At 49.4% G+C, this 21,286-nt stretch overlaps 1 protein-coding gene across 1 annotated transcript in view; it reads right to left on the bottom strand.

Annotated features, from left to right (window-relative positions):
- Positions 1–4,042: 4,042 nt before the first annotated feature.
- Positions 4,043–21,286, bottom strand: part of NOL10 (nucleolar protein 10) — a 91,680-nt gene continuing 74,436 nt past the window's right edge. Inside the window, exons 18-21 of the mRNA XM_047068940.1 lie at positions 17,890–18,063; positions 17,390–17,637; positions 8,200–8,302; positions 4,043–4,832 (exon numbers count right to left, since the gene is read on the bottom strand). Of these exons, the coding sequence (XP_046924896.1) occupies positions 4,713–4,832; positions 8,200–8,302; positions 17,390–17,637; positions 17,890–18,063 (645 nt within the window). The 3' untranslated portion in view covers positions 4,043–4,712. The remainder of the gene's footprint in view (positions 4,833–8,199; positions 8,303–17,389; positions 17,638–17,889; positions 18,064–21,286) is intronic.

Here is a 21,286-nt window from a genome sequence, read left to right as displayed (position 1 = left end):
CCGCTAAGCTTTGAGGTAACTTGTTACACAGCAGTAGGTAACTACTACACTTACTGATGCTGTCACTCTGGAGACGGCCCTCTCCGCCATCATCACTTTTTCCTTCCCCTGGAGGATTCCCAGCAACACGCAGACGTGCTGGGATTTCTCTCGTTTTAAAGAAAACCGTCTCTTGACCGCACACGTCCTATTTTCTGTTCCCGTATGTCCCCAAACTCCAAGTGTTGCCCACCATCCCTCCTTCTGACTCCCTTTTGCCGACTCCCTCCTGAACCACTCCAGTGAGGCCTTTCTGCCCTGAGACGGCTCTTGCCAAGGGACGATCGCCCCTGTGGTATTGAATTCAAAGTTCCATCTAACTCAACTATTCATTGAATACAAATGTATTAAATAGCGACTATGTGCCAAGCATCGTACTACATGCTGGATATACAGCAGTGAACAAAACAGACCAAAAAAAAAAAAAAATCCCTGTCCTTCTTCAGGGTACATTCTGGTGCGGGATGGGGGTGGGGGACAAACAATAAACAAACAAAAAAAGCAGCGCAAATATTTATGGATAACATAGTATCTGGAATCAAAATCTTTCAAAGTAATGGGGCCAGCGGATAGGAGTTCACGGTGAAATGACATCACATCGTTGTTAATTACTGAAGCTGGGTGATGGGTACGTATGGGGAGCACATTAAGCTGTCTTCTGCTTCGGTACATGTTTGAGAATTTCCATAATAAAGTCTCTTACACCTTTTGGGTATCCACTGTGGTGTGCGGGGGGCAAGGGCGTGACCATTTAACATCGGCTGGTTGCTCCCTGAGTGTGACAGACACGCCAATGGCCGGCCGAGGAAAAGCACTCCAAGCACAGGAAATGCACCGGCAAAGAGAACGCATCTGGGCTTAAGGGAATGCCCGGAGTGTTCTAGAAGCAGCAAGGTCAGTGCCACGGTGCCCCTGCCTGTGCACTCACAGGTCAGGTCTGTGCTGCTCATGGCGGCCGGAGGACACATGGTGTGGGTCTTGCACGAGAGATGAAAACCCACACAACTGTCTGAGGAACTCTGTAATAATTATAGTTGGAGGCCTACCAGTACACTCCATAAACAGTGTGGAAAAGAATGTCATTAAGGGTAGCCCAATTATGTTAAAAAAAATATCTGCTTCTGCTCTTAGGACAGATGGTGAGTCCCACGGATAGAGCTAAAACAATAGCCTAACTAGAGAACCGAATTCTCTCAAATCTCAGAAAAAGAGAGATAATCTCAGAAAAAAAAAGAGATAATCTCAGAGAAAAGAGATACAGAAAAAGAAGAAAAAGCAGCATTGCCATTTACAGTGCTTTGCTACACGCACGGGTGTCCCAGAAAGTTACCTACGTACGTCTCTTGAAAAAATAAGTTGGGTTACACTTATCACAGATGTGATTTCTTAAAAGGTTCTTTCCATAGAGTTTCAGGCATAACCATCAATAGGGGAAAAGTCAGATTATGGATCAACCATACAGTAAAACAGTCTGAAGTTTATAAAAAGCAATGAAGTACATCTCTCTGCATAGGTCCTCACTTGAGAAAAGTAGTTCTAAAAATCAAGCTGAGGAACAGCATAAATAGTATGATCCCATTTGATTACCAAAACAAATGTGTATATAGCAGCTTGTAAGACGGAAGAATATTTGAAAAAATGTGTCTTAGAGCATCAGGAGTGATCTCGGGGGACCAGATGGGACTAACGTGTTATAATGGGTACAGGTGACTTTGATACAATTCTTTTCTAATAAGATTTTGTAATTGGGGTATAACATGCATACAGAAAGCTGTACCAGTCGTGAGGGTAGTAGCTTACCACCCAGGTTAAGGGGCAGAACCAACCAGAGCCCAGATGCCCCATCGTGCCCACTGTGTGCCCATCAATTTCCCCTTTCACTTTCTTTCAAATAGTTGTTTAAAAACATGTTTAGGGGGAACCTGGGTGACTCAGTTGAGCATCTGACTCTTGATTTCGGCTCAGGTCATGAGCCCACGGTTTGCGGGATTGAGCCCTGCGTTGGGCTCTGTGCTGACAGTGTGGAGCCCGCTTGGGATTCTCTCTCACCCTCTCTCTGCCCCTCCCCTGTTCACTCTCTCAAAATACACAAATAAGCTTAAAAAAAAAAAAAAAAAAAAACAGGGGCGCCTGGGTGGCTCAGTCGGTTAAGCGTCCAACTTCGGCTCAGGTCACGATCTCATGGTTCATGGGTTCGAGCCCCACATCAGGCTCTGTGCCTGGAACCTGCCTCGCAGGATTCTGTGTCTCTCTCTCTCTCTGCCCTGTACCCGGTTGTGCTCTTTCTCTCTCTCTCAAAATGTAAGTAAACATTAAAAAGAATGTAAAAACCCCACATTTAGGCATCAGGTCAGGGATATTAGAGACTGAGGGGCATCTGGAGCAGGACGAGGGGAGAAATCACCGCTCAGTAGCCCCTGGGACGGTCCTGGTGTGGAAACCAAGCCCCCATCTTTAGGCTGTGCCCGGCTCCCTAACGCCCTGCATGTACTTCTCTGGTGGAGACCCACAACGTAGGGCTGGAAAGTAATCCATCACAAACCAAACAATTACCAAGTGTGAAACTTGCATTCCGAAGAAGGGAGAAGATTGTGGCAGGTACTCGAAGAATCTCAACCCGGAAGAGAGGGGGCTGTTCTAAGGCCCCGACAGGGGGGCCCCGGGGCCTGGAGGGGGCATCTGTACATCGACCTGCTGAGTAAGTTTTCCCTGAACACCCATCACAGATCCCTCTGCCCTTTCGGGGATCCCCCAGGACAAGAGCTGAGCGAGGGGCAGCCCTGCCCTGGAAAAACCTCGGTATTAAGAACTCGGCTGAGTCCACAGGGACGTGTGCAGAGGTGAGGGAAGGGCGGCACTCGCGAACCTCGCCCCATGCTCGTGCTCACCTAACGCAAGTACCTTAGTTAATTCCCACAAACGTGAAGCACCAACCTCATTTTACAGGAGGGAGTGAGACTCAAAGAGGTTAAATAAACAGTCAAAGGCTACCGAGTGGGTGGGCAGCAGGGCCGGGATTGAACCCTCGGTCGGGCCAGCTCTGTGGCCAGCACCCCAGCTCCTCGCCCCGGGGAGGCCCCGACCCCCCATCTTAGAAGAGCCCCCGTGGCACACTGGCTCCCCACCCCCAGGGAGTGTCCCCCAAGAAGGGAAAGAGAGGCCTGGGAAGGCCAGGTATAGGTGTGAAAGCACCCGGCCCCAGGAAATAGGTCTGCTCAACCCCCCGGGGGGAAAACCCGCAGCCAGCAGTGTCCTCGCCTCACTTCTGGAGTCCTCTCTGAGGAAGCGGTCAACGTGGGAAACAGAGAAAAGGAAGTGCAGAAAAGCTGAGGCCCCTTCCTTCGGGAGGAGGTGGTTCATAAAAGGGGTTCAGGGGATAAAAAGCTGGAAAAGGAGAGCAGTGGCTCCAGGGATGGAAACAGGTGAAGCCTCTGGTCCCAGAGCACGAGCTGGGCTGGGTGCAATAAATAAGACTCTTGTCTGGCGAAGAGTCTGTCCCCACACATAAACCACACGGACACGCACCACAGACACATTCACCACAGATACACATACACACAACACGGACTCACACACCACAGACAAGACACCTTTTTTTCTGGAAGCAGACCACACCTCTCGGGCCTCAGAAGTGGGCACCTGTCCGCACAGAAGCAACAGAGATGTGATGGGGACGGGGGATGGGCCAGGAACGTGAGCTGGGGAGACCCGGCGGGATGAGGAACCGTGGGCAACAGGAGGACGAAAAGGAAGGCGGGGAGAGTGGGCTGAGTCCGGGGCCCCGAGGCCAGCTAACACTCCGCAGCCTGCTGCCGTCAGCACGTCCCACCTTCCCTTCGCGCTTACGGCATTTTCAGAAAGATTCTGTCATTTGCGGGCCAAAGAGCCCCCGTTCCGGCTGTGCATAAAGAAACACGCTTCCAAAATCCCACGAATACCTGAAAAACTAGGGAAACCAAATTTAATTTTCAAATTAATTCAAAGAACGGATCTGTCTCAAACGAGCCATTAAATGAAAGTATTTATTTTTACAAATGTTTTCTCCAGCCAGTGTATCTCAAATTGCACTTAAGAAACAAACGAAAAAATCTGTACTCTTGTGAAAAGTGAAAAGAATAACCAGTAGCTTCCGTTTCCTGTTTTAGGTTGTTATTACCGCTAAATCATACCCTCTTGGTACACGAACGTTTTTTTAAAAGTCCCAGACTAACACGCGTACAAGCCACAAGCGTCCGAACGTCTGACCGCGAAGCCGGCCGGCACCCGGGCACCGGGTGGGACGGGGCGGGTTGCCAGTGAGTGGCAGCAGGTGCCGCAGGGAGGAAAGTCCCGGGACCACGAAGAGCCTGCAGTTTCAGCCCATAGTGACTTCCCACCTCGCGGCACACGCTTCACAACGTGGAAGAACCACCACCTGCTCCACCTGATTAAAACCCGGGGAGGACCGACTGCGGCAACGACGACTTACAGAGGGCAGCCTGGGGGCGACCCACTGGCCGGCGGGGGCGGCTGCGGAGTCTGACGCGGAAGCAGGGGGACAGGCCGCCATTCACCCTGCAGAGGCGCCAAGGGATCACGGGCACCTCCGGAGCGCGCACCCCCGTCTGCGACGCACCCCGAGGGCGAGCGGTCCGGGCGCTCCCTCCGCACCACACGTAGGGTCATTCCCAGATTCAGTGAAATGGCCGTCCCCGTCTGTGTCTTGACTTCAGGTGACCGGCTGAGCGACGCAGTGTCTTCCTTTCCTGTCGGTGCAGTTTCTCAGCCTCCTGCTGCTTCTTCTGCTGTTCAGACTGAAGGAGGAAGAGAAGTGAGAGAGAAGGAAGGAAAACGCCAATACCCCCTTTACAGAAAGGGGACCGGCAGACCACCAACGGCCACAGCCCCGCTGCGGGGCTCTGGAAAGACTGCCCCCGGGACCCCGGGGCACGTGGTCTGGCCCCTGGACTCTGCCCCCACAATGCTACCCTATTCATCAGCCAAAAACACGTATTTACGTGGCCCCAAACCCAAAACAAAACCATACTTACAGGTACTAACGGTGTATTTCAACCCACCCACGATTAAGTATCATCCGCCAGAACCGGTTCCAAAGATTTTCCGGCTGTTTCCGAAGAGTCAAACTCCCCTCGGAAGCCAGAGATTTGCTACCGTTAGCCACCGACAAAGGCTGGGCGGACAAGTGGCCTGCGAGCTCCTGGCGGGGCGAGTGCGCAGGTAGGCCCGCGGGCCGAGCAGGCCGACCGCGCCGAAGGCGCCCCGGCCCCCGGGGAGGCCCGCTGCTTTCAGCGGCGCTTCCTCGACGCAGAATCCACAGTGGAGGGAAGAGCCGTGTGGTTTCCAAATCACATCTGACGGGCCCGACAGTACCAACTCTTGAATGCAAAGCTCAGAAAATATTCTCAGCTGGTGGGACGGCACAAAAGGGAAACTGAGAAAGCGCTGCCGGGACCTAATTTTTCCGAGTTGAAAAGCGCCGCCTTACAGACACCTACGAGGCTTGCCTGACGGTGGCCCGTGTTGCTCTCCGCCCCGAAAATACTCCTCTGTGTTCTGCTCCTCAGGGGAAGTCTCTGTCCTCACCCCCAGCTGGTACGACTCAGTACTTTCCGACCAGAGCTGAGAGGTGAGCGAGTGGTGGGGAAGCAGAGACGACCCGAAGCGTCGAGTCCCCTGCTCTAGGAAGCTCCGAGACGGGGGCTCCGAATGAGTCCCTGAGTTCTCTTTCTGATTACCACTGTTTCCTCAGAGCCCACTCCAAATCAATCCTGCCGCACGTTCCTGTCCCGTGTGTCCCAAGCTCCTCCGCGCCCACCGTGCCTCTGCTCCGGGCCCCTTCGGCCCACTACTCCTCGGAAAACAGCCACACTCAGTTTCTGGAAATACAAACGGTCAGTTTTCTGCTAAAACCTGTCAACGGCTTTCCACGGTTCCACTTAGGTCCGAGGAGAAACCCACGGCCCACTCACAAGGCCCCGCAGGACCAGGCCCCCTGTGCTTCCGGCTAGATCCGACGCCACTCCTCCCGGGATCCCGTTTTACACACGCGGGCCCTCGTCCGCACCCTCGAGCGTGCCCGACTGCCTCCCTCCTCAGGCAAGGACTCTGCCTCGGTGGTGCCCTGAGCCCGGAGCCCCGCCTGGCCCCTCGGGGCTCTCACCCTGCACATCGCTCGCCCTCCCCGGCCCCCGTGCGTGGGTCAGGCCCCGGCGGATGCTCTCACCGCACTTCTGTCTTCCGCCGGGGTCCCCGCCACCACCATCATGATGGAACTGGGGGCGTGCTTCTTTCGACAGACTGAGAACCGGAGAGGCGAGGACCACATCTGTCTTGTTCTGTGTATCCCGGGCACGCACCCCAGAGCGGATATCTGAGACGCACTTGTTAACGGTAAGCTCAGAAAACCCGAGGGAACCCGCCTACCGGCACACCAGGTAACAGAATCAGGACCCTTGTAGAGGCAGTCAACACTGGGCATCTAATATTTTGTTTCTTCATGTTAAAAAGAATCCCCGAAAGCGTCTCATCCAAACAATTTCGGGAAATGATGAACCAAGTAAACGTAAACAGGGTGCGCTGGAGCGTTTCTGCAGCTTCAACACGGACGTCCGTCCCAGGCGTTTCCCTACGGGTCTGGCGGAAGAGCAACCTTCCGGGAGCACCTCCCTCGCCAGCTGCACACTGCGCGGGGCCCTGCCAGGCCTTCCCCACCAAGGCAGGAGCCTCCTGAGGAGTCTGTAAGCAGCCACGACTGCCCCACAGACGGAGCCCCATCCAGAAAGGGACCCGCACCAGCCTCTCTCTGAAAGGCCGTCCTGGAAGACGTCCACACCACGTGAGCGGCCCCTTATCATCTATGGGCCAAGTAGCTCATCTCCACGTTTTCCTTTCCTTCTCCATCTCGGTCCTGCCCCGGCTGCTCTCCCACGGTCACCAGCAGGCCGGCCCAACGAAAGGGGGGACACGGGCGCAGGCGAGACCACACGGAGCAGCCTCGCCAAGGATCTGATGAGGGAGGAACTACGGCACAGGAAATTCGAAAACTGGATTTGGGACCTAATCGTACTTTTGCCACTACACAGTTTTAAACAATATGAAAGCATGAACTTTCCCCTTCCATTCTATTCACACATTAGAAAGTATACATGAGGGGCGCCGGGCTGGCTCAGTTGGTAGAGCACGTGACTCTTGATCGTGGGGTCGTGAGGTCGAGCCCCACATTGTGGGCAGAGTTTACTTAAAAAAAAAATGGGGCGCCTGGGTGGCTCAGTCGGTTGAGCGTTCGACTTGGGCTCAGGTCATGATCTCAATGGTTTGTGGGTTCGAGCCCCGCATCGGGTTCTGTGCGGACAGCTCGGAGCCCGGAGCCTGCTTCGGATTCTGTGTCTCCCTCCCTCTGCCCCTTCCCCGTTCATGCTGTCTCTCAAAAATGAATAAACGTTAAAAAAAAAAAAATTTTTTTAAGTATATATATAAATCTTGGGAAAACTTGAGATTTTACCTAAATATATCACACACCTAGTAGAGAAAGAGATTTCTATTAAAAACTACACAGATCCCTAATTATTCCTAAGTAAAAATGAGATTTAAGAAGTTAAAATTTGGTTACTCAAATGATACAACTGGCATAAATCAAATATTAACTGATGCATCCCCCAAAAGAGTTTCACAGCCTCTGCTTGACTCAACCATGGGGCCATTTTAGGTATTTCTTAGTGCTTTTGTTTTTAGCCAAAAAAAAAAAAAAAAAAAAAACACAATAGTAATAACAATCATAGTCATAATTTTAGAGCCATCCTATTTTCATTTTCACACGAACTGTGTAAGCCCCAGTCAGGACTTTCCCTTTACAGGGAAACCAGGGACCAGGGACCAGAGACCAGAATGAGCCCAGTGACCCAGACACCACACCTGCCGCCCTGTCCCCCCGGGGACCCCGGGACCCGCCTGCCTCTGCCTCGGCCAAGCTGTGTGCCTGCCCCGAACCCAGGAACCCAGGAGGGGCTGTGGCTGCGGGAGAAGTGCTAGAGCGGGAACACGGTTCCTCCGAGGGGAAAAGCCTGGGAGGGCAGTTCTGAGGTCAGACACACACACACACGTAGCTCTACTGGAAGCCTAGTTTCCTTTCTTGAATGAAAAAACGTAACACTAAAAACTTACCCTCTTTAACGTGAACGTCAACTGTTTGCTGCCAACTGTGGTGTCTGATATACTCAACGTGCCATTTTTTGCCTCAAGTTTCAAACGATCTTCAAGCGTTTTACTGTGGGAAATTTAAGAGAATGATACGTTAGTTAGCATTACGTTTTGATTTAGCATTTGAAACCAGTTTTAATGAGCACTGCTCACATGGAGAAAATCCTTTACCCTTGTGGTCAAGACAGAAAATGGCATTCATTTAACACAACCGCGGGAAGAATTAAGGGCGCTCAGCCTTTACTCACACCCAGTAGATACGCGGTAAAAACAACAGCTGCCCAAACAGCCACGAACTTAGTATTTTAAGTGGTGGTTCCAAATAGATTTTCAATGATCGCCGCTTATCTTACTAAATCACATTTCTGAAGCCAAGATCCAAGGAGCACTATTTCTGAAGCCTGTAATTTCCTGTAATGGTCAGCGGCACATATGCTTCCGAAGCATTTTGTATTTAAAGCACGCACAAGGTAGGAGAGCGTTTCACTCACCTCGTCAAGGGAGCGAACACACAGATCAAGTCTTCCAGATCAAGGCTTGGAGAAGGGCCACACGAATTCTGATTTTTCCTTCGCTCACTCTTAGCTCCCTGGACTACACTCACCACCCGTGGCAAGAACAACCCGAACCACGAACCGGTCTGACTACAGACGAGGGCAAATTCTATCCGATTCAGTCTACTCACTCACTGCTATTTCTCCAGGTGACTTTTCCTTCCAATTTCTTTTTTTTCTTTTTCTTCAACGTTTATTTATTTTTGGGACAGAGAGAGACAGAGCATGAACGGGGGAGGGGCAGAGAGAGAGGGAGACACAGAACCGGAAACAGGCTCCAGGCTCTGAGCCATCAGCCCAGAGCCTGACGCGGGGCTCGAACTCCCGGACCGCGAGATCGTGACCTGGCTGAAGTCGGACGCTTAACCGACTGCGCCATCCAGGCGCCCCATCCAATTTCTTACTTGAATTACTCTTCCCGAAGCACTTTACCCCAAATGTAAATTTTGTTTCATTTCTTGATCATATATTCCAAACTTTTCTAGAGTCTCTTTCTGTACTGCCTGCCCCTGTTACGGTTTGCTGTGCCCCGTAATTCTCTGTCATCTGCATAATTAACATCGTTGTGCCCCGGCTTTACAAGCAAGAGGTTCCATTTGTATCTTGCACATGTAACACTTCATTGCATGTTGCTGTAACGTTTTATTAGAAAATCACAACACCGGCCCTTTTTGTTAACTTGGTTCAGAGGGGGAAAAAACTGCGTTAGGCTTAAAGACAAAAACTTCCCGTAAGTTTTAATATCAGCTCTAACGCCTGGAGAAACGGCAAAGCGGCAACACCCTCAGGTGCCTGTGATGGAAACGGGTGCGGGGAGCAGAGGAAGAAAGAAGGCAAGAACGTGGTTCTCTCTTCTATTCCCTCCTCGAAAAAAGTAACCGCACTTCCCTTTCAAGTTAATACTGAACGACCTGACTGAATTGGAAGACGGCTGAACCGGGTGCAGGGTTTTCTTTTTCCTGAAATACGATCTTCATCACTAATTACTGGGCAGAACACTGCTCCGAAACGCCCCGTAAGATAAAGCGATGCTCCTTTGAAATTCTGAAGGAAACGTTTGATGTGCACACCACGAGAGATTTATCTCCAATTTACGACTGGTAGCGATGTACGAAACAGGTCTTCTTTACATAATTTGAGACGTGAAGTGGTTAGCATAAAAGTGGCACTCTTTTCTAAGCAATAATGTTATTAAGAAGCACTTTTAAAGTACTTTTCATCTTCAAAGCGCTTTACAGACGAACTAATTAATCCTTTCAACATCCCTGAGACACAAGTATGTATCCTTTATAGATGGCGAGAAGGGAGGTGAGAAGCTAACTGGTCGCCCCAGGCCACACAAGGACTCAAGTCTAAAAGCCAGGATTCCGGTTTGAGAATTTCTGGTTTCCAGGAGTGTGCCACACCAAACCCAATTTGTAAAGTTTTGTGTAGGAAATGTGTCCACTGGGTCTCCTAAATGACAAGCTTCCACACGACAAACGGAACGGAGCTAAGATCTAGTTTACTTTTTTTTTTTTAACAAGAATCCCGACGTGAAGCATACACGGACTCCAGCGTGGATGGGAGTGATGTCGGCCTAAGCACATTCCTCGGCCTGTTCGTGCCGTTTTCTGTTCTTTCCTTTCGTGGCTTCTGAATAGCTCCGGAGCCTTGGAGACAGGGTGGCACACGGAAAACACTAATTTGGGCAGAAAGTGACTTTTCAAGTAAATTGTGGGCAATTACTACTCTTTTAAGAATGACCTTATTTCCTCCATGATAGGGTCTATAAATTCTGGTTTCCTCTCAATGTACTTTCAATGTGCACTTGTAAAAACTTGTTCTGTCTGGGCTGCTTGGAAAGACAAGCGGAGTTTTAGAAAGAGCCGTGGCACAAGATCAGACACAGGCACTGAGCGTGCAGATTTCTACATTAAAGCAAGCGCCCCTGCCCTCCCTTTGAGAGTCAGTTTACGGTACGTGGCTCTAACCAGCCATCCCTAAGCCAGCGCCTTGAGAATGAATTCAGTCAGACGATTCAAGAAGCAGACACCTGAAAACCATCTACTATAACAGAAGCACAAAATGCACAGGGCCACACCGTGTGTCACCAGTAAGTAAGGTTAAGAATTTCAGGGAAAAAAAGTTCACTGTCACAAGCTGAACAGCCCCCTTCCCCCCGCCCCACCAATGTGTGGGGACTGGTGAGGAAGACAGATGTGGGCTTTTAAAGGTTGAAAGAAAGAAATTACTCAGCACAGGACAGACAGGGCGATGAGGGGAAGAACCAGAATTCTCAGCAAGGCGATCTTTAAAAAAAAAAGGGGGGAGGGCACAAAGTACAAGGGGAAACATCAGATATTTATTGTATGCCCCAGAACTAATGCACCTCAACTGAGTTTTTAAAAATCACTTTGTGTGGAGGCACGTTGTGTTAGTACAGCACTGAGAGGAGTTAACTGAAAACAAAGGACTCATTCCTCCACAGTCTACACCAAAGGGAATAAGGCGGCAGTGGAGAAATGGAATCTACAGATAAATGGCAGACGTTACGTACTCTGCTTAGAACAAATGACTCTGACAGATACTTACAGAGACCGTATGGGTTGTTGAAAACGGTCTGATGCTCTCTGTCTGCAGGTGCTCCTTCGAGGCCCCTATCTTCGCAGAAGTGAACTGAAGTAACCAGGGTGTCTGGACACCTCATCTATCAGCTTTGTTCAACTTTAAAAAGATTCCTAACGTCCACTGTTGTCGCAAGTGCGGGGCAATAGGCACTCTGGTAAGAAGCAAAGAGCTCAAGGCCTTTCTTGAGGGCGATATGGCCGTATCTATCACATACCCCTTTTGATCCAGCAAGTTCCATGACTAGGTCATACAGCCTCTAAAGGAATTCCCACACGTGTGTATATATTTATCACCATGAAAGAGGGAAGAGGAAAGCAAGGAACAACCTAACCATCCCGAATCCGGGAATGTGACCCATGTGATGGCCCATCCACCTTATGAAAGACTGACGCAGCTCTAGGTAGGCCTACACGTACTTACAAAGAAACATTTTCAAGACTTCCTGCTGCATGAAGTGAGAAGTTCAACCGCCATGTGATTACAGCAGGGCCCATTCCCGTCCAGGAAAAAGCTAACACTGACCACGCGTGAGTGACAGCAGTCACCTCCGGGAGGGAGTGTGGGGTCAAAGGGAGATTCGCCTTTTATTCTACACTCTTTTTAAGTATTACAATGAAAATGTGCTTATGTATCACCTGAGTGCCTATCAACTTGAGTAAGATTCTTTTTACCGAGTGCAACTTTGGAATGAAATCACTTTCAAAATCAGATTTAAAAAATGCTGGTATTAAACGAAGAGCGCGTGCCTTCCGCTCTCATCCACGACCAGTGAGGGAAATGAGCTGGAGGGTCCGTCCACAAAGTGGATAAAGTCGTAGGTGTGATAAGCGGCTTCCCAAGAGCTACTACAAGCACCTGGTGAACAAGGTGAATTCCTCCAAGGCAGGAAATGTCTTTGAAACCTTTGAATTTCCAAGGCAGACCACAGGCCGGGTGCTTCAAAGAACACTTTCCTACTGAAGGGCCGCCTGGCAGGGAAGACGTATTCCCCCGAGGGGAGGGGGTGAGGAAGCTGTGCTCTAGGAGCTCCCCCCTGCAGGCTCCCCGTACCCCCTTCCAGCGCCTCCCATCACCCCGCCTCCAGAGCCTCCCCGAGACCCCACCGCCCTGATCACCAAAGTGTGGTGCGCCCAGACCCCGGCCCGGGGCCAGCAGCACGAACGCCCCCACTTTCTAGCTACAAACCTGACTGCTGCCACCCATCCCGCCAGCCTCCCCTCGGGTCTTTGAGGAGGGACCCCGTCCTTTCTGAGGCTGTCTCCTTAAGCCGTGCCCTGGCCGCTTCCTCCTGACTGCTCACTGAATTCAGCTCTGTCAATTTACTTATGTCTCTTGGGTCACCGTGTGCTTGCCAGTCAATCCCCCCACCCCACTAACACATTCTGTCCCTCGAGCCTAAAAAACCTTTCCCATTGAGTTATTGGCTTTGACTCCTTCCTTTTTCTGCCAAACTTCTTGGAAGAATCATCCATATGCACTGTTCACAATATTTATTATCTCCATTCATTCATCAATCAATCGCAATCAGACATCTGGGCCGATGCCTCAGAAACGAGTCCCAGCAAGACATCTTCCTAACGGCCTTTTAAACCTCCGGCTCGCGGGCCTCCTGCCCCATCTGACACTCGCACCACACCCTCCCCGCTCGGCTCTCTCCGGTTTTCCTCCTCCATTTCTGAAAACTACTCGGTAATTTTTACTACCTACCTTCCCCTTAGCCTGTCCTCCGAATCGGAACTCTTCGCCCTCGGCTATTGGTGTGTGTGGTGCCATCTCTCTAAATTTACACGCAGCATTTTGCTTCCAGTTGTATTTTTCTAAAGAGAGGCGGATGGTTTTTATCGTGGACTCAAGAGAAAACCTCTGTTGCTCCCAAGGGGCTCCATTCGTCACCCTCGCCGCACTCTACACATTGGTCTTCCTCATACCGCGACCGCGGTCTCGATCACACGGGAAAAGCTGGGGTCTCAGCCCTGTGTCTCGCCCCCCCCCATTTCCCTCTGTCTACTGAACATTACCCAGAGGACACCTGGGCACCGCACACTTGACGTGCGGATACCCAGCTCATACTTTCAGCCTGAAACCCGGTTTTTGTTCCATATTCTGTATCTCAGTGGCAACGCTGCCACACGGTTCAACATCACCCGACTACTCCTTTCTCCCTTGCCATTAAATTAGTAACGGAACAACACCGTGGCATACGCCCATTTTCCTTTCTCATTCTTAGATAGTCTGTGAGTGACGTGGCTCGAAGTCGGCCCGGTTCTCGCCGCCCCCAGTTCAGGCTTCATCACTTGTGACTGGGATACTGTATAGTCTGTTAGCTGATCTTGGGGGCCCACTTACTCCCTGCCTTTTCTCCCTAAAACTGAGATATTTCATTAATAGTTTCTGAGAAAGAGGGACTTTGTATTTTTATTTTCTACAACAAACACAAACTGCTTTTACTGTATAGAAGCATGCACACCACGGGGTGGAGGGGCTGGAAACAGATTTGATGGTGTTAATCTTAGCGTCACGACATTCCCGGGCTCCTGTGCTTGGGCCGGGGGGGGGGGGGGGCCTGTCTGCTGCTCCCCCCGGTCACCCTCCCGCACCAATCACGCTTCTGTCCGTTTCCACACAGCATTCTTGTGCCGGCACGCCACTCCTCCTGGACCAGCATCCTTCCCACCCTGCTTTGGGAGCTCATCTTTTTGCCTTTCAGAAGAGCAGTTTCGCTATGACCTCTTATTACGACTTCCTAAGTCTCCAAAAGTTCAATCCCTTTCGGTCTTCCGTGCTTTCCGCACGCCTCTTCACGGCTCACGGAGGACCAGCTAGAATGTGAAGGCTCCAGAATGCGAGCTGTGCCTTGTGTTTCCATCCCCCGGCTCTGGACTGCCCTTTGCTCACACTAGGCAGGCACTCAACGAACATCCACCTGAAGAATGGGCGAGGAGAGAGGCTGACGGACGGATGAATAAACACAACGCACAGCACACCGCAAGGCACATAAGTGTGTGCCGACAGACATATGTATCTATCTGACGCCGTGTCACTACGCCAAGCGAAGAGAGGGACTCACTCAAGTACCGAGTTAGGACTCATCGTTCACTTTTCCCTTCACAGAAGCAGTTTTAAAGCCGGGCGGGTCCGAGTGAACACTGAAAACACAACATACTCAGTTTTGATGCTGTGTTTTATTGATTGCCTTGTGGTAATAAGAGAGAGAATAAACGGAAGGCATTTGCTTTGGTGTTCTCAAGGACAATGGTTCAATGCTTCATTAAATAATATTAAAATATTGCAAGTTTGGGATCTGCCAAAATGATCCAGTCAAGACTAGAACTCAATAAGCAGTTTGTGCCAAAACACCCAGCCAACTGCAGGCTGCTCAAACCAAAGGGTTATTACTTTCGGCTACAGGACTCCCCTTTTAAGCTCATGGAGTCCTATCACTTACATAGTTCTCTACTCAAAAAAAAAAAAAAAAAAAGAAAGAAAAAAAGAAATGTTTACTTGCAGTGTATTAACCTGGCTATTACTTATCCACTAAATACTCCATCTCGTTTGTTTCTCACATTAATGTCCTGCTACAATCCACAGGCAGAGCAAAAATGTCAAGAAGGTTTACTCATGCCTCCGGCCCCAAATCACCACGTTGCCAGGCTTATGCTAGGGACCGCCGCTCCCAGGTCTCCCTGGCCGGTGGGCTGGAGTAAATGATTCTTTCTCAGCAGCCCTGGTGAGGGTAACTCCCCGAGATGCCCGACACGTGGCCAAGGCACAGAAGGTCCCCTTCCGCCAAGGTTCATCAAGTGCTTACTTGGGTCTAGTACTGACTCAGAAGCCAGCAATAGAGTAAACAAAGCGAGACCAAAGCAGATAGTCTAACAAAGAAACTCCCTCCCCGGAATCGGAACACCAGGAACGGCTAGCCTTCCTCCCGCTGCTGAGGCGGACCCCAGGTTAGATGCCCGAGAGTAACAGTGACGCGGGGCCAGGCTGCACGCACCGCCGGCAGGGACGTGAAATGCAGCGGCTTCCTTGAGAAACCGCGTGGCAGCTTCTCGGAAGGTTAAGCATCGCGTTACCACGTGACCCCGAGGAATACAGCCGGGAGAAATGAAAACACGTCCGTGTCAAACCTGGTACGCAGATGTTCGTGATGGCATCATTCCCAACAACCGAAAGGCGGAGCGACCCAAACGTCCGCCATCGGGTGAACGGGTGAACGGCTACGCGGGCCGGTCTAGGCACACGCCGGAATATTATTTGGCGAGAAAACGAAGGAGGTACTTGCAGATGCTACAGCACGGATGAACACTGGAGACGTTGCGCTAAGTAAAAGAAGCCAGACAAAATGCCACGTCTCGCGTGGTCCCCGTTATCGGAAATGGCAGAGCAGAAAGTAGACAGCGGTCGCCCGGGGACGGGGTGGGCTGCGGGCAGGTGGCGGCGACTGCCACTGGGGGGTGGGGGTCTCCTCTGGGAGATGAGAACGTTCTCAAATGAATTGTGAGGATAGCTGCACAGCTCAGTGATTATACTAGACACGGGTGAGCTGCACGCTTTAAGTAGGTCAACTGGATGGTATGTAAATTGTATCTCAAGGAAGTTGTTACCAAAAAAAAAAAAAAAAAAAAAAAGGCCAGTAAAGATATCTTCAAATGATATCAACCCTATTACTAGATTCTTTGTTCACCAACAGATCTTTTGTTTGTCGGAAGCGGAATTTTGAGATGCTCCTGGATTCTACGTTACAGGAGTCCCTTCACATCCGGTGTCTCAGATGCTCGTTAGAAGTTGGTGAGATAAACAGGGCTAGCCAGATCTCCGTTCCAGAAACAATTCAGCCTGTCCAACGATGCCCTCTCCACCCTTTCCCTACTTCCTGCCTCTGAAAAACCACATTTTCCAAACGGGAAGCCAGGAGCTGGAGAAGTACAGGTACGGAAGTGGTACTAAGCCGGGCCTCACACCTCGCCATGTGGCTCCCCCCCCCCCCCGGCCCCCGGCAGACTCCCCACACCTTTGGGGTCTTCTTTCGAGATCACCTATCACGACCATCTATCACACTCTCATCTTACACATTAATACTCAGCCCAAGAATCCTCAGAGCAGAGACTTACACAACTTACAGCTCGTACACAATCTAGAACTGAGGACCTAGCTTGTTCCTTACTTAGACACAACAGAAGCTGTCCTATAATACGTACAACAGAATTCTGTTGTCATGTCCTACAACAGAAACTGTCCAAATAATACCTTTTTTTTTTTCCCATGTTGACTTTTTTATTGTGGTAAACTATATTCACGTTGCTGTGCAGCCATCACCGCTATCCATTTCCAGAACTTCCTCACCACTCCCGACTCATAAAGTGATTTCTCCCCATTCCCCCTCGCCCCGGCCCCTGGTGACCACCATGCTACTCTCTGTCTCTATGTATTTGACTATTCTAGAATACCACTTTTGCTCATCTCTCAGCTCTCTCGCAAAAGGCTTAAAATTTCTGCCAAACTGTCCAAGTGACTTTTTCAGTAATCAGGTAAGCTGAGAGAGGGATAAATATAACTGCACTTCTAATTAAAAAAATAACTTTTTTTTAAGAGGGAAAGAATGTGTTACCTGTTAATCACCACTGTACAGAAGACTACTGAACTGCGGGGCAGAGAATAAAATGGATATTTGCAGGCTGGGGAAACGGGGAAAAAACAAAGACAACAAAAGCAATGTGACTTTTATGGTGGACAAGTGTTCTCACTATACTGGCCACTACCCAGAGGGCTAGACCCCGGGTCTTACTGTATGTAAACACCACCCCAAAAAGCTGTTAAAAGTCATCTCAATAAAGATAGTGTTATTTCCCCTCAAGCCTTATGGCGCTTCCCAGACATTAACTCCAAAGATGCAAATCCACCCTTGGGGCGACACGGCGGAGAGGAAAAGCAAGGCCCCGGCCACACGGCCAACTCGGGGAGGCACCACCGAGAGCAGCGTTACTTACTTCATCAGCTTCTGCTTTGTGGCAGAATCTTTGAAGCTCCTGAATTCCTCGCCTGCTTTGATCTCGTAAAACTGGGGCTTGAGGACCGTCTGCCGGTCCTCCCTGAGCTGCTCCTGCCGCTTCACCTTTTCCTCCTGGTGCAGAAGTCTGCGCTGCTTCCTGACCTCTTCGACCCAGTCTTTTTCATCATCCGAACTCTCAGAACTTTCTGCATCACTTGGTTTTCCTTCCGGTTCTTCCTCCTCTTCCTGAAAATAAAAATAGTAAGCGGCAGCTCTTTCCCCTCGCCAAACCCCGACCTGTTATTTTCTGGTGACCCGCAGTCGCCCACTGGGATACGTGACATCGCGCGCATTGGAGAAAAGGCCTTTCGTCAAAGATCGACTTCTAAGCTGAAGGTCAAGCAAATTACATCGCAAGGGTCTGAAAGGCTCTTCTACCTCGCACAGAAAACTCTATTAACGAAACACGAGTAAACACAAGGACAAGGAGTACGTTACTTTTTCGTGAAGTTCTTGTTGCTCTAGGAGTCTTAGTTTCTTCTTCCTTTTTTCACTAATTTTTGAGACAAGTGGATTCAAAAGCCTAAATTCTTCACTCTCTTCGTCCACCTGGAAGTCAGGGTTCTCAAACATAACTTTAAATCGATCATCAGTGAGAATATTAGGAAGGCTCTATGAGAAAAAGAATGCAGGAATGTAAAGTTAGTATGAATAAAATCTGACCAGAAAGATGGCCTAAAGATATTTGTCAATTATAAGTTAATAAGCTGCATAAGGCATTACTTTAATTATTAGGGAACTTCTTTAGAACTTGTTTCCAGAACTTTCTAACTGCCCTTGGGTTTTCTCTCCTACTCACAAACAAATTCTATTAATCCATTTGAGACGGTATGTATTACTTGGCCATTCAACATAATGAGCTAAGAATAAACCTCTCTGGCTTAACTTTATGCTTAATATATTGAACAGAATTTTCCTCAATTACCATTTTTTTCATGAACAACACTCTTCAAGGAAATACATGTTTCGAAACACAGCTTTTTAGGCAGAGCTACTATACTGAAATAAAATTAGTGACTCTTCCAACTTCATTGAAAACTGCGAAGGGAATAATACTAATAATACTAAGAAGAATTAACATGGTGGGAGCTGCTGGTCGAAGCTTCCTGACTCTGAGTGATTTGGAAACGTAAGGGAAGCTTCCACCTCTTAGAGGATGGCCTCCTCATATTTTCCGTAGGCCACTGAATTGTTCACAACGGACGCAGAGTAAACCTGACACAATAAAACTGCTATTGAGACTCATATGAATAGCTCAGGGTTCTGAACAGAAACTTTTCTAGAACGTATTATAAACGTATCTGTTCATGCAAACAGAAGACAATCCTCTATGGGGCGCCTGGGTGGCGCAGTCGGTTGAGCGTCCGACTTCAGCCAGGTCACGATCTCGCGGTCCGTGAGTTCGAGCCCCGCGTCGGGCTCTGGGCTGACGGCTCAGAGCCTGGAGCCTGTTTCCGATTCTGTGTCTCCCTCTCTCTCTGCCCCTCCCCCGTTCATGCTCTGTTTCTCTCTGTCCCCAAAATAAATAAAAAACGTTGAAAAAAAAATTAAAAAAAAAAAAAGAAGACAATCCTCTACACTCAGGGCTCTCCTATAGTTTTTTATCTGCTATAGGTTTGGAAACCAGATAAATCAACCTACTGAATACGGTCTGTAAAGTAAATAGCCCGAACGTGGGCTGAATAGGCTAACCCATTCATGGCGGGTGGAAACAGCTGGGTTCTGAGCGTGGTACGTAGAATACGGCTACACAAAAATCTGCCAAATCGTGAGATGTTGACGGACTTTGGCTGTTTGTTCCTGGTAGGCACCTAAAATCTGATAAACGCTTAACCTAAATTTCTGTGACACACTGAATACGTATTTAAGATATACCGAACAAGTCTTCCCTGATTCAATATCATTTCCAAGACAGATTTAGGTTCAAGGAAGAAACAAAGATAGGTAAGATCCAGTTCCTGATCCCAAGGTAATCTAAGGAGAAACAGAAACACAGTAACAGAAACAAAAGCCTGGACGCCGCAAGGCTCCTTACGAAGGATGCTAGGCAGAGTTGCAAGTGCTCTGAAAGCGAGAGGTAAAGGGTAACTCCCAACAGGAGGCACATGAGAAGGGTTCATCGGGGATGCGGCAGACGGAAAGCCGAAAGCATTTCCAGCCCACTGAGGAGTGGTGAACAGTCTGATGACACAAGAATAACGACAAAATTTGGAAAAGCATGTTTTGATCAGGCCAGACTGTAACGGAAATCAACACTGTAAGACCGTGCCCTTTATTCTATAGGTGAGGGGACTGCTCGGGAGGGGAGGAGGGGGAGGAGGAAAGAGGTGACAGAGGTGTGCTCCAGGACCCCTGGGTGACAAGGAGAATTCTGCACCGAGAGCCCTCGGCAGCGCGGTGCCTGATGGACCGCTGAGGGAGAAACCAGTCACGTTGTGACTACCAGACCGCTTTAGGAAACCGAGAGAAGAGACGGGGCCTATCTTAGAGCAGTGGGATCTAAGGGCGGGAACAAGTACGGTTGGAGGAAAGGGTGACTATGAGACACAGTTCCACATCAGAATGGGCAGATGCAGCTACAGAGGAGCCGGGAGGGGGGAGAGCGAAAAGCAGGGTGTGAAGTCTAGCTTAAGTGACTGGAAAGTCAGGGCTACCAGGGGTGGGGACCCATCACTGAAGATCATCAGAAAAAGGTGTAGGGTGGAGTGAAGGACGAGAAATTATGTTCCAGAAACCAAGATGTCCTCCAGTAGGTGCATGGACGAATCATGGAGCATTCAGACAACTGAACGGCATTCTGTGCTAAAAAGATGTGAACGACCAAGTCATGAGAAGACACGGAGAAATCTTACGTGCGTTTTACTAAGCGAAAGAAGCCACTCTGGAAAGACTTCATATGTATGATCCCAACTATATGGAATTCCCGAAAAGGTAAAACAATGCAGACAGTGAAAAGGTCTGTGGTTGCCAGGGGTTGGGGCGGGGGGAACAGAGGGACGAATGGGATTTTTAGGGAAGTGAAAATACTCCGTATGATATTCTAATGGTAGAAACAGGTCATTATACATTCGTCCAGACCTACAGAATGGACAACACCAAGAGTGAAGCCTAATGTCAACTGTGGACTTTGGGTGATTCTGATGTGTCAGCACAGGTGTATCCACTGTAACAAATGTCCTCTCTGGTGGGGGATGTGGAGTGGGGGATGGGCGGTGCATGTGTGGGAGCAGGGGGCATATGGGAAATATCTGTGACTTCCCCTAAATTTTGCTGTAAACCTAAAACTGCTCTGAAAAAAAAAATTTAGTCTTTAAGGAGAACGTCATCTGGTTTCTGATGAACACCATTAGATGTCTGGGAACAACGCGGCAGTCTCAAGTGAGAGAAGGAGGCAAAATTGTACACATTTTTAGAGTTACCTGTAAATATAGGATAGGTGACATTGCCAAAGATCCAAATATTTTCAAATGAATAGCAGTTAGCCTATCATGCATTTACACAATGAATGAATGAATGAACCCTAAAAGAAATATTTTCCTTTTCATCCTACTGTATTTATTAAATAATCATATTTAGTACCAGAGAAACATGTTAAAAAAGAATATACTGTGGGGCGCCTGGGTGGCTCAGTCGGTTGAGCGTCCAACTTCGGCTCAGGTCACGATCTCGCGGTCCGTGAGTTCGAGCCCCACGTCGGGCTCTGTGCTGACAGCTCAGAGCCTGAAGCCCACTTCGGATTCTGTGTCTCCCTCTCTCTCTGCCCCTCCCCGGCTCACACTCTGTCTCTCTCTCAAAAATAAAGTTTAAAAAAGCTTAAAAAAAAGAATATGCTGCT

Source organism: Lynx rufus, unplaced genomic scaffold (assembly GCF_022079265.1).
Source record: "Lynx rufus isolate CCGP_SWC_20201006 ecotype Redwood Valley unplaced genomic scaffold, mLynRuf1.p SCAF_8, whole genome shotgun sequence".
Taxonomy (NCBI): Eukaryota; Metazoa; Chordata; class Mammalia; order Carnivora; family Felidae; genus Lynx; species Lynx rufus.
The sequence above is the reverse complement of the archived record's forward strand: the minus strand, read 5'-3'. Positions and strand labels throughout refer to the sequence as shown.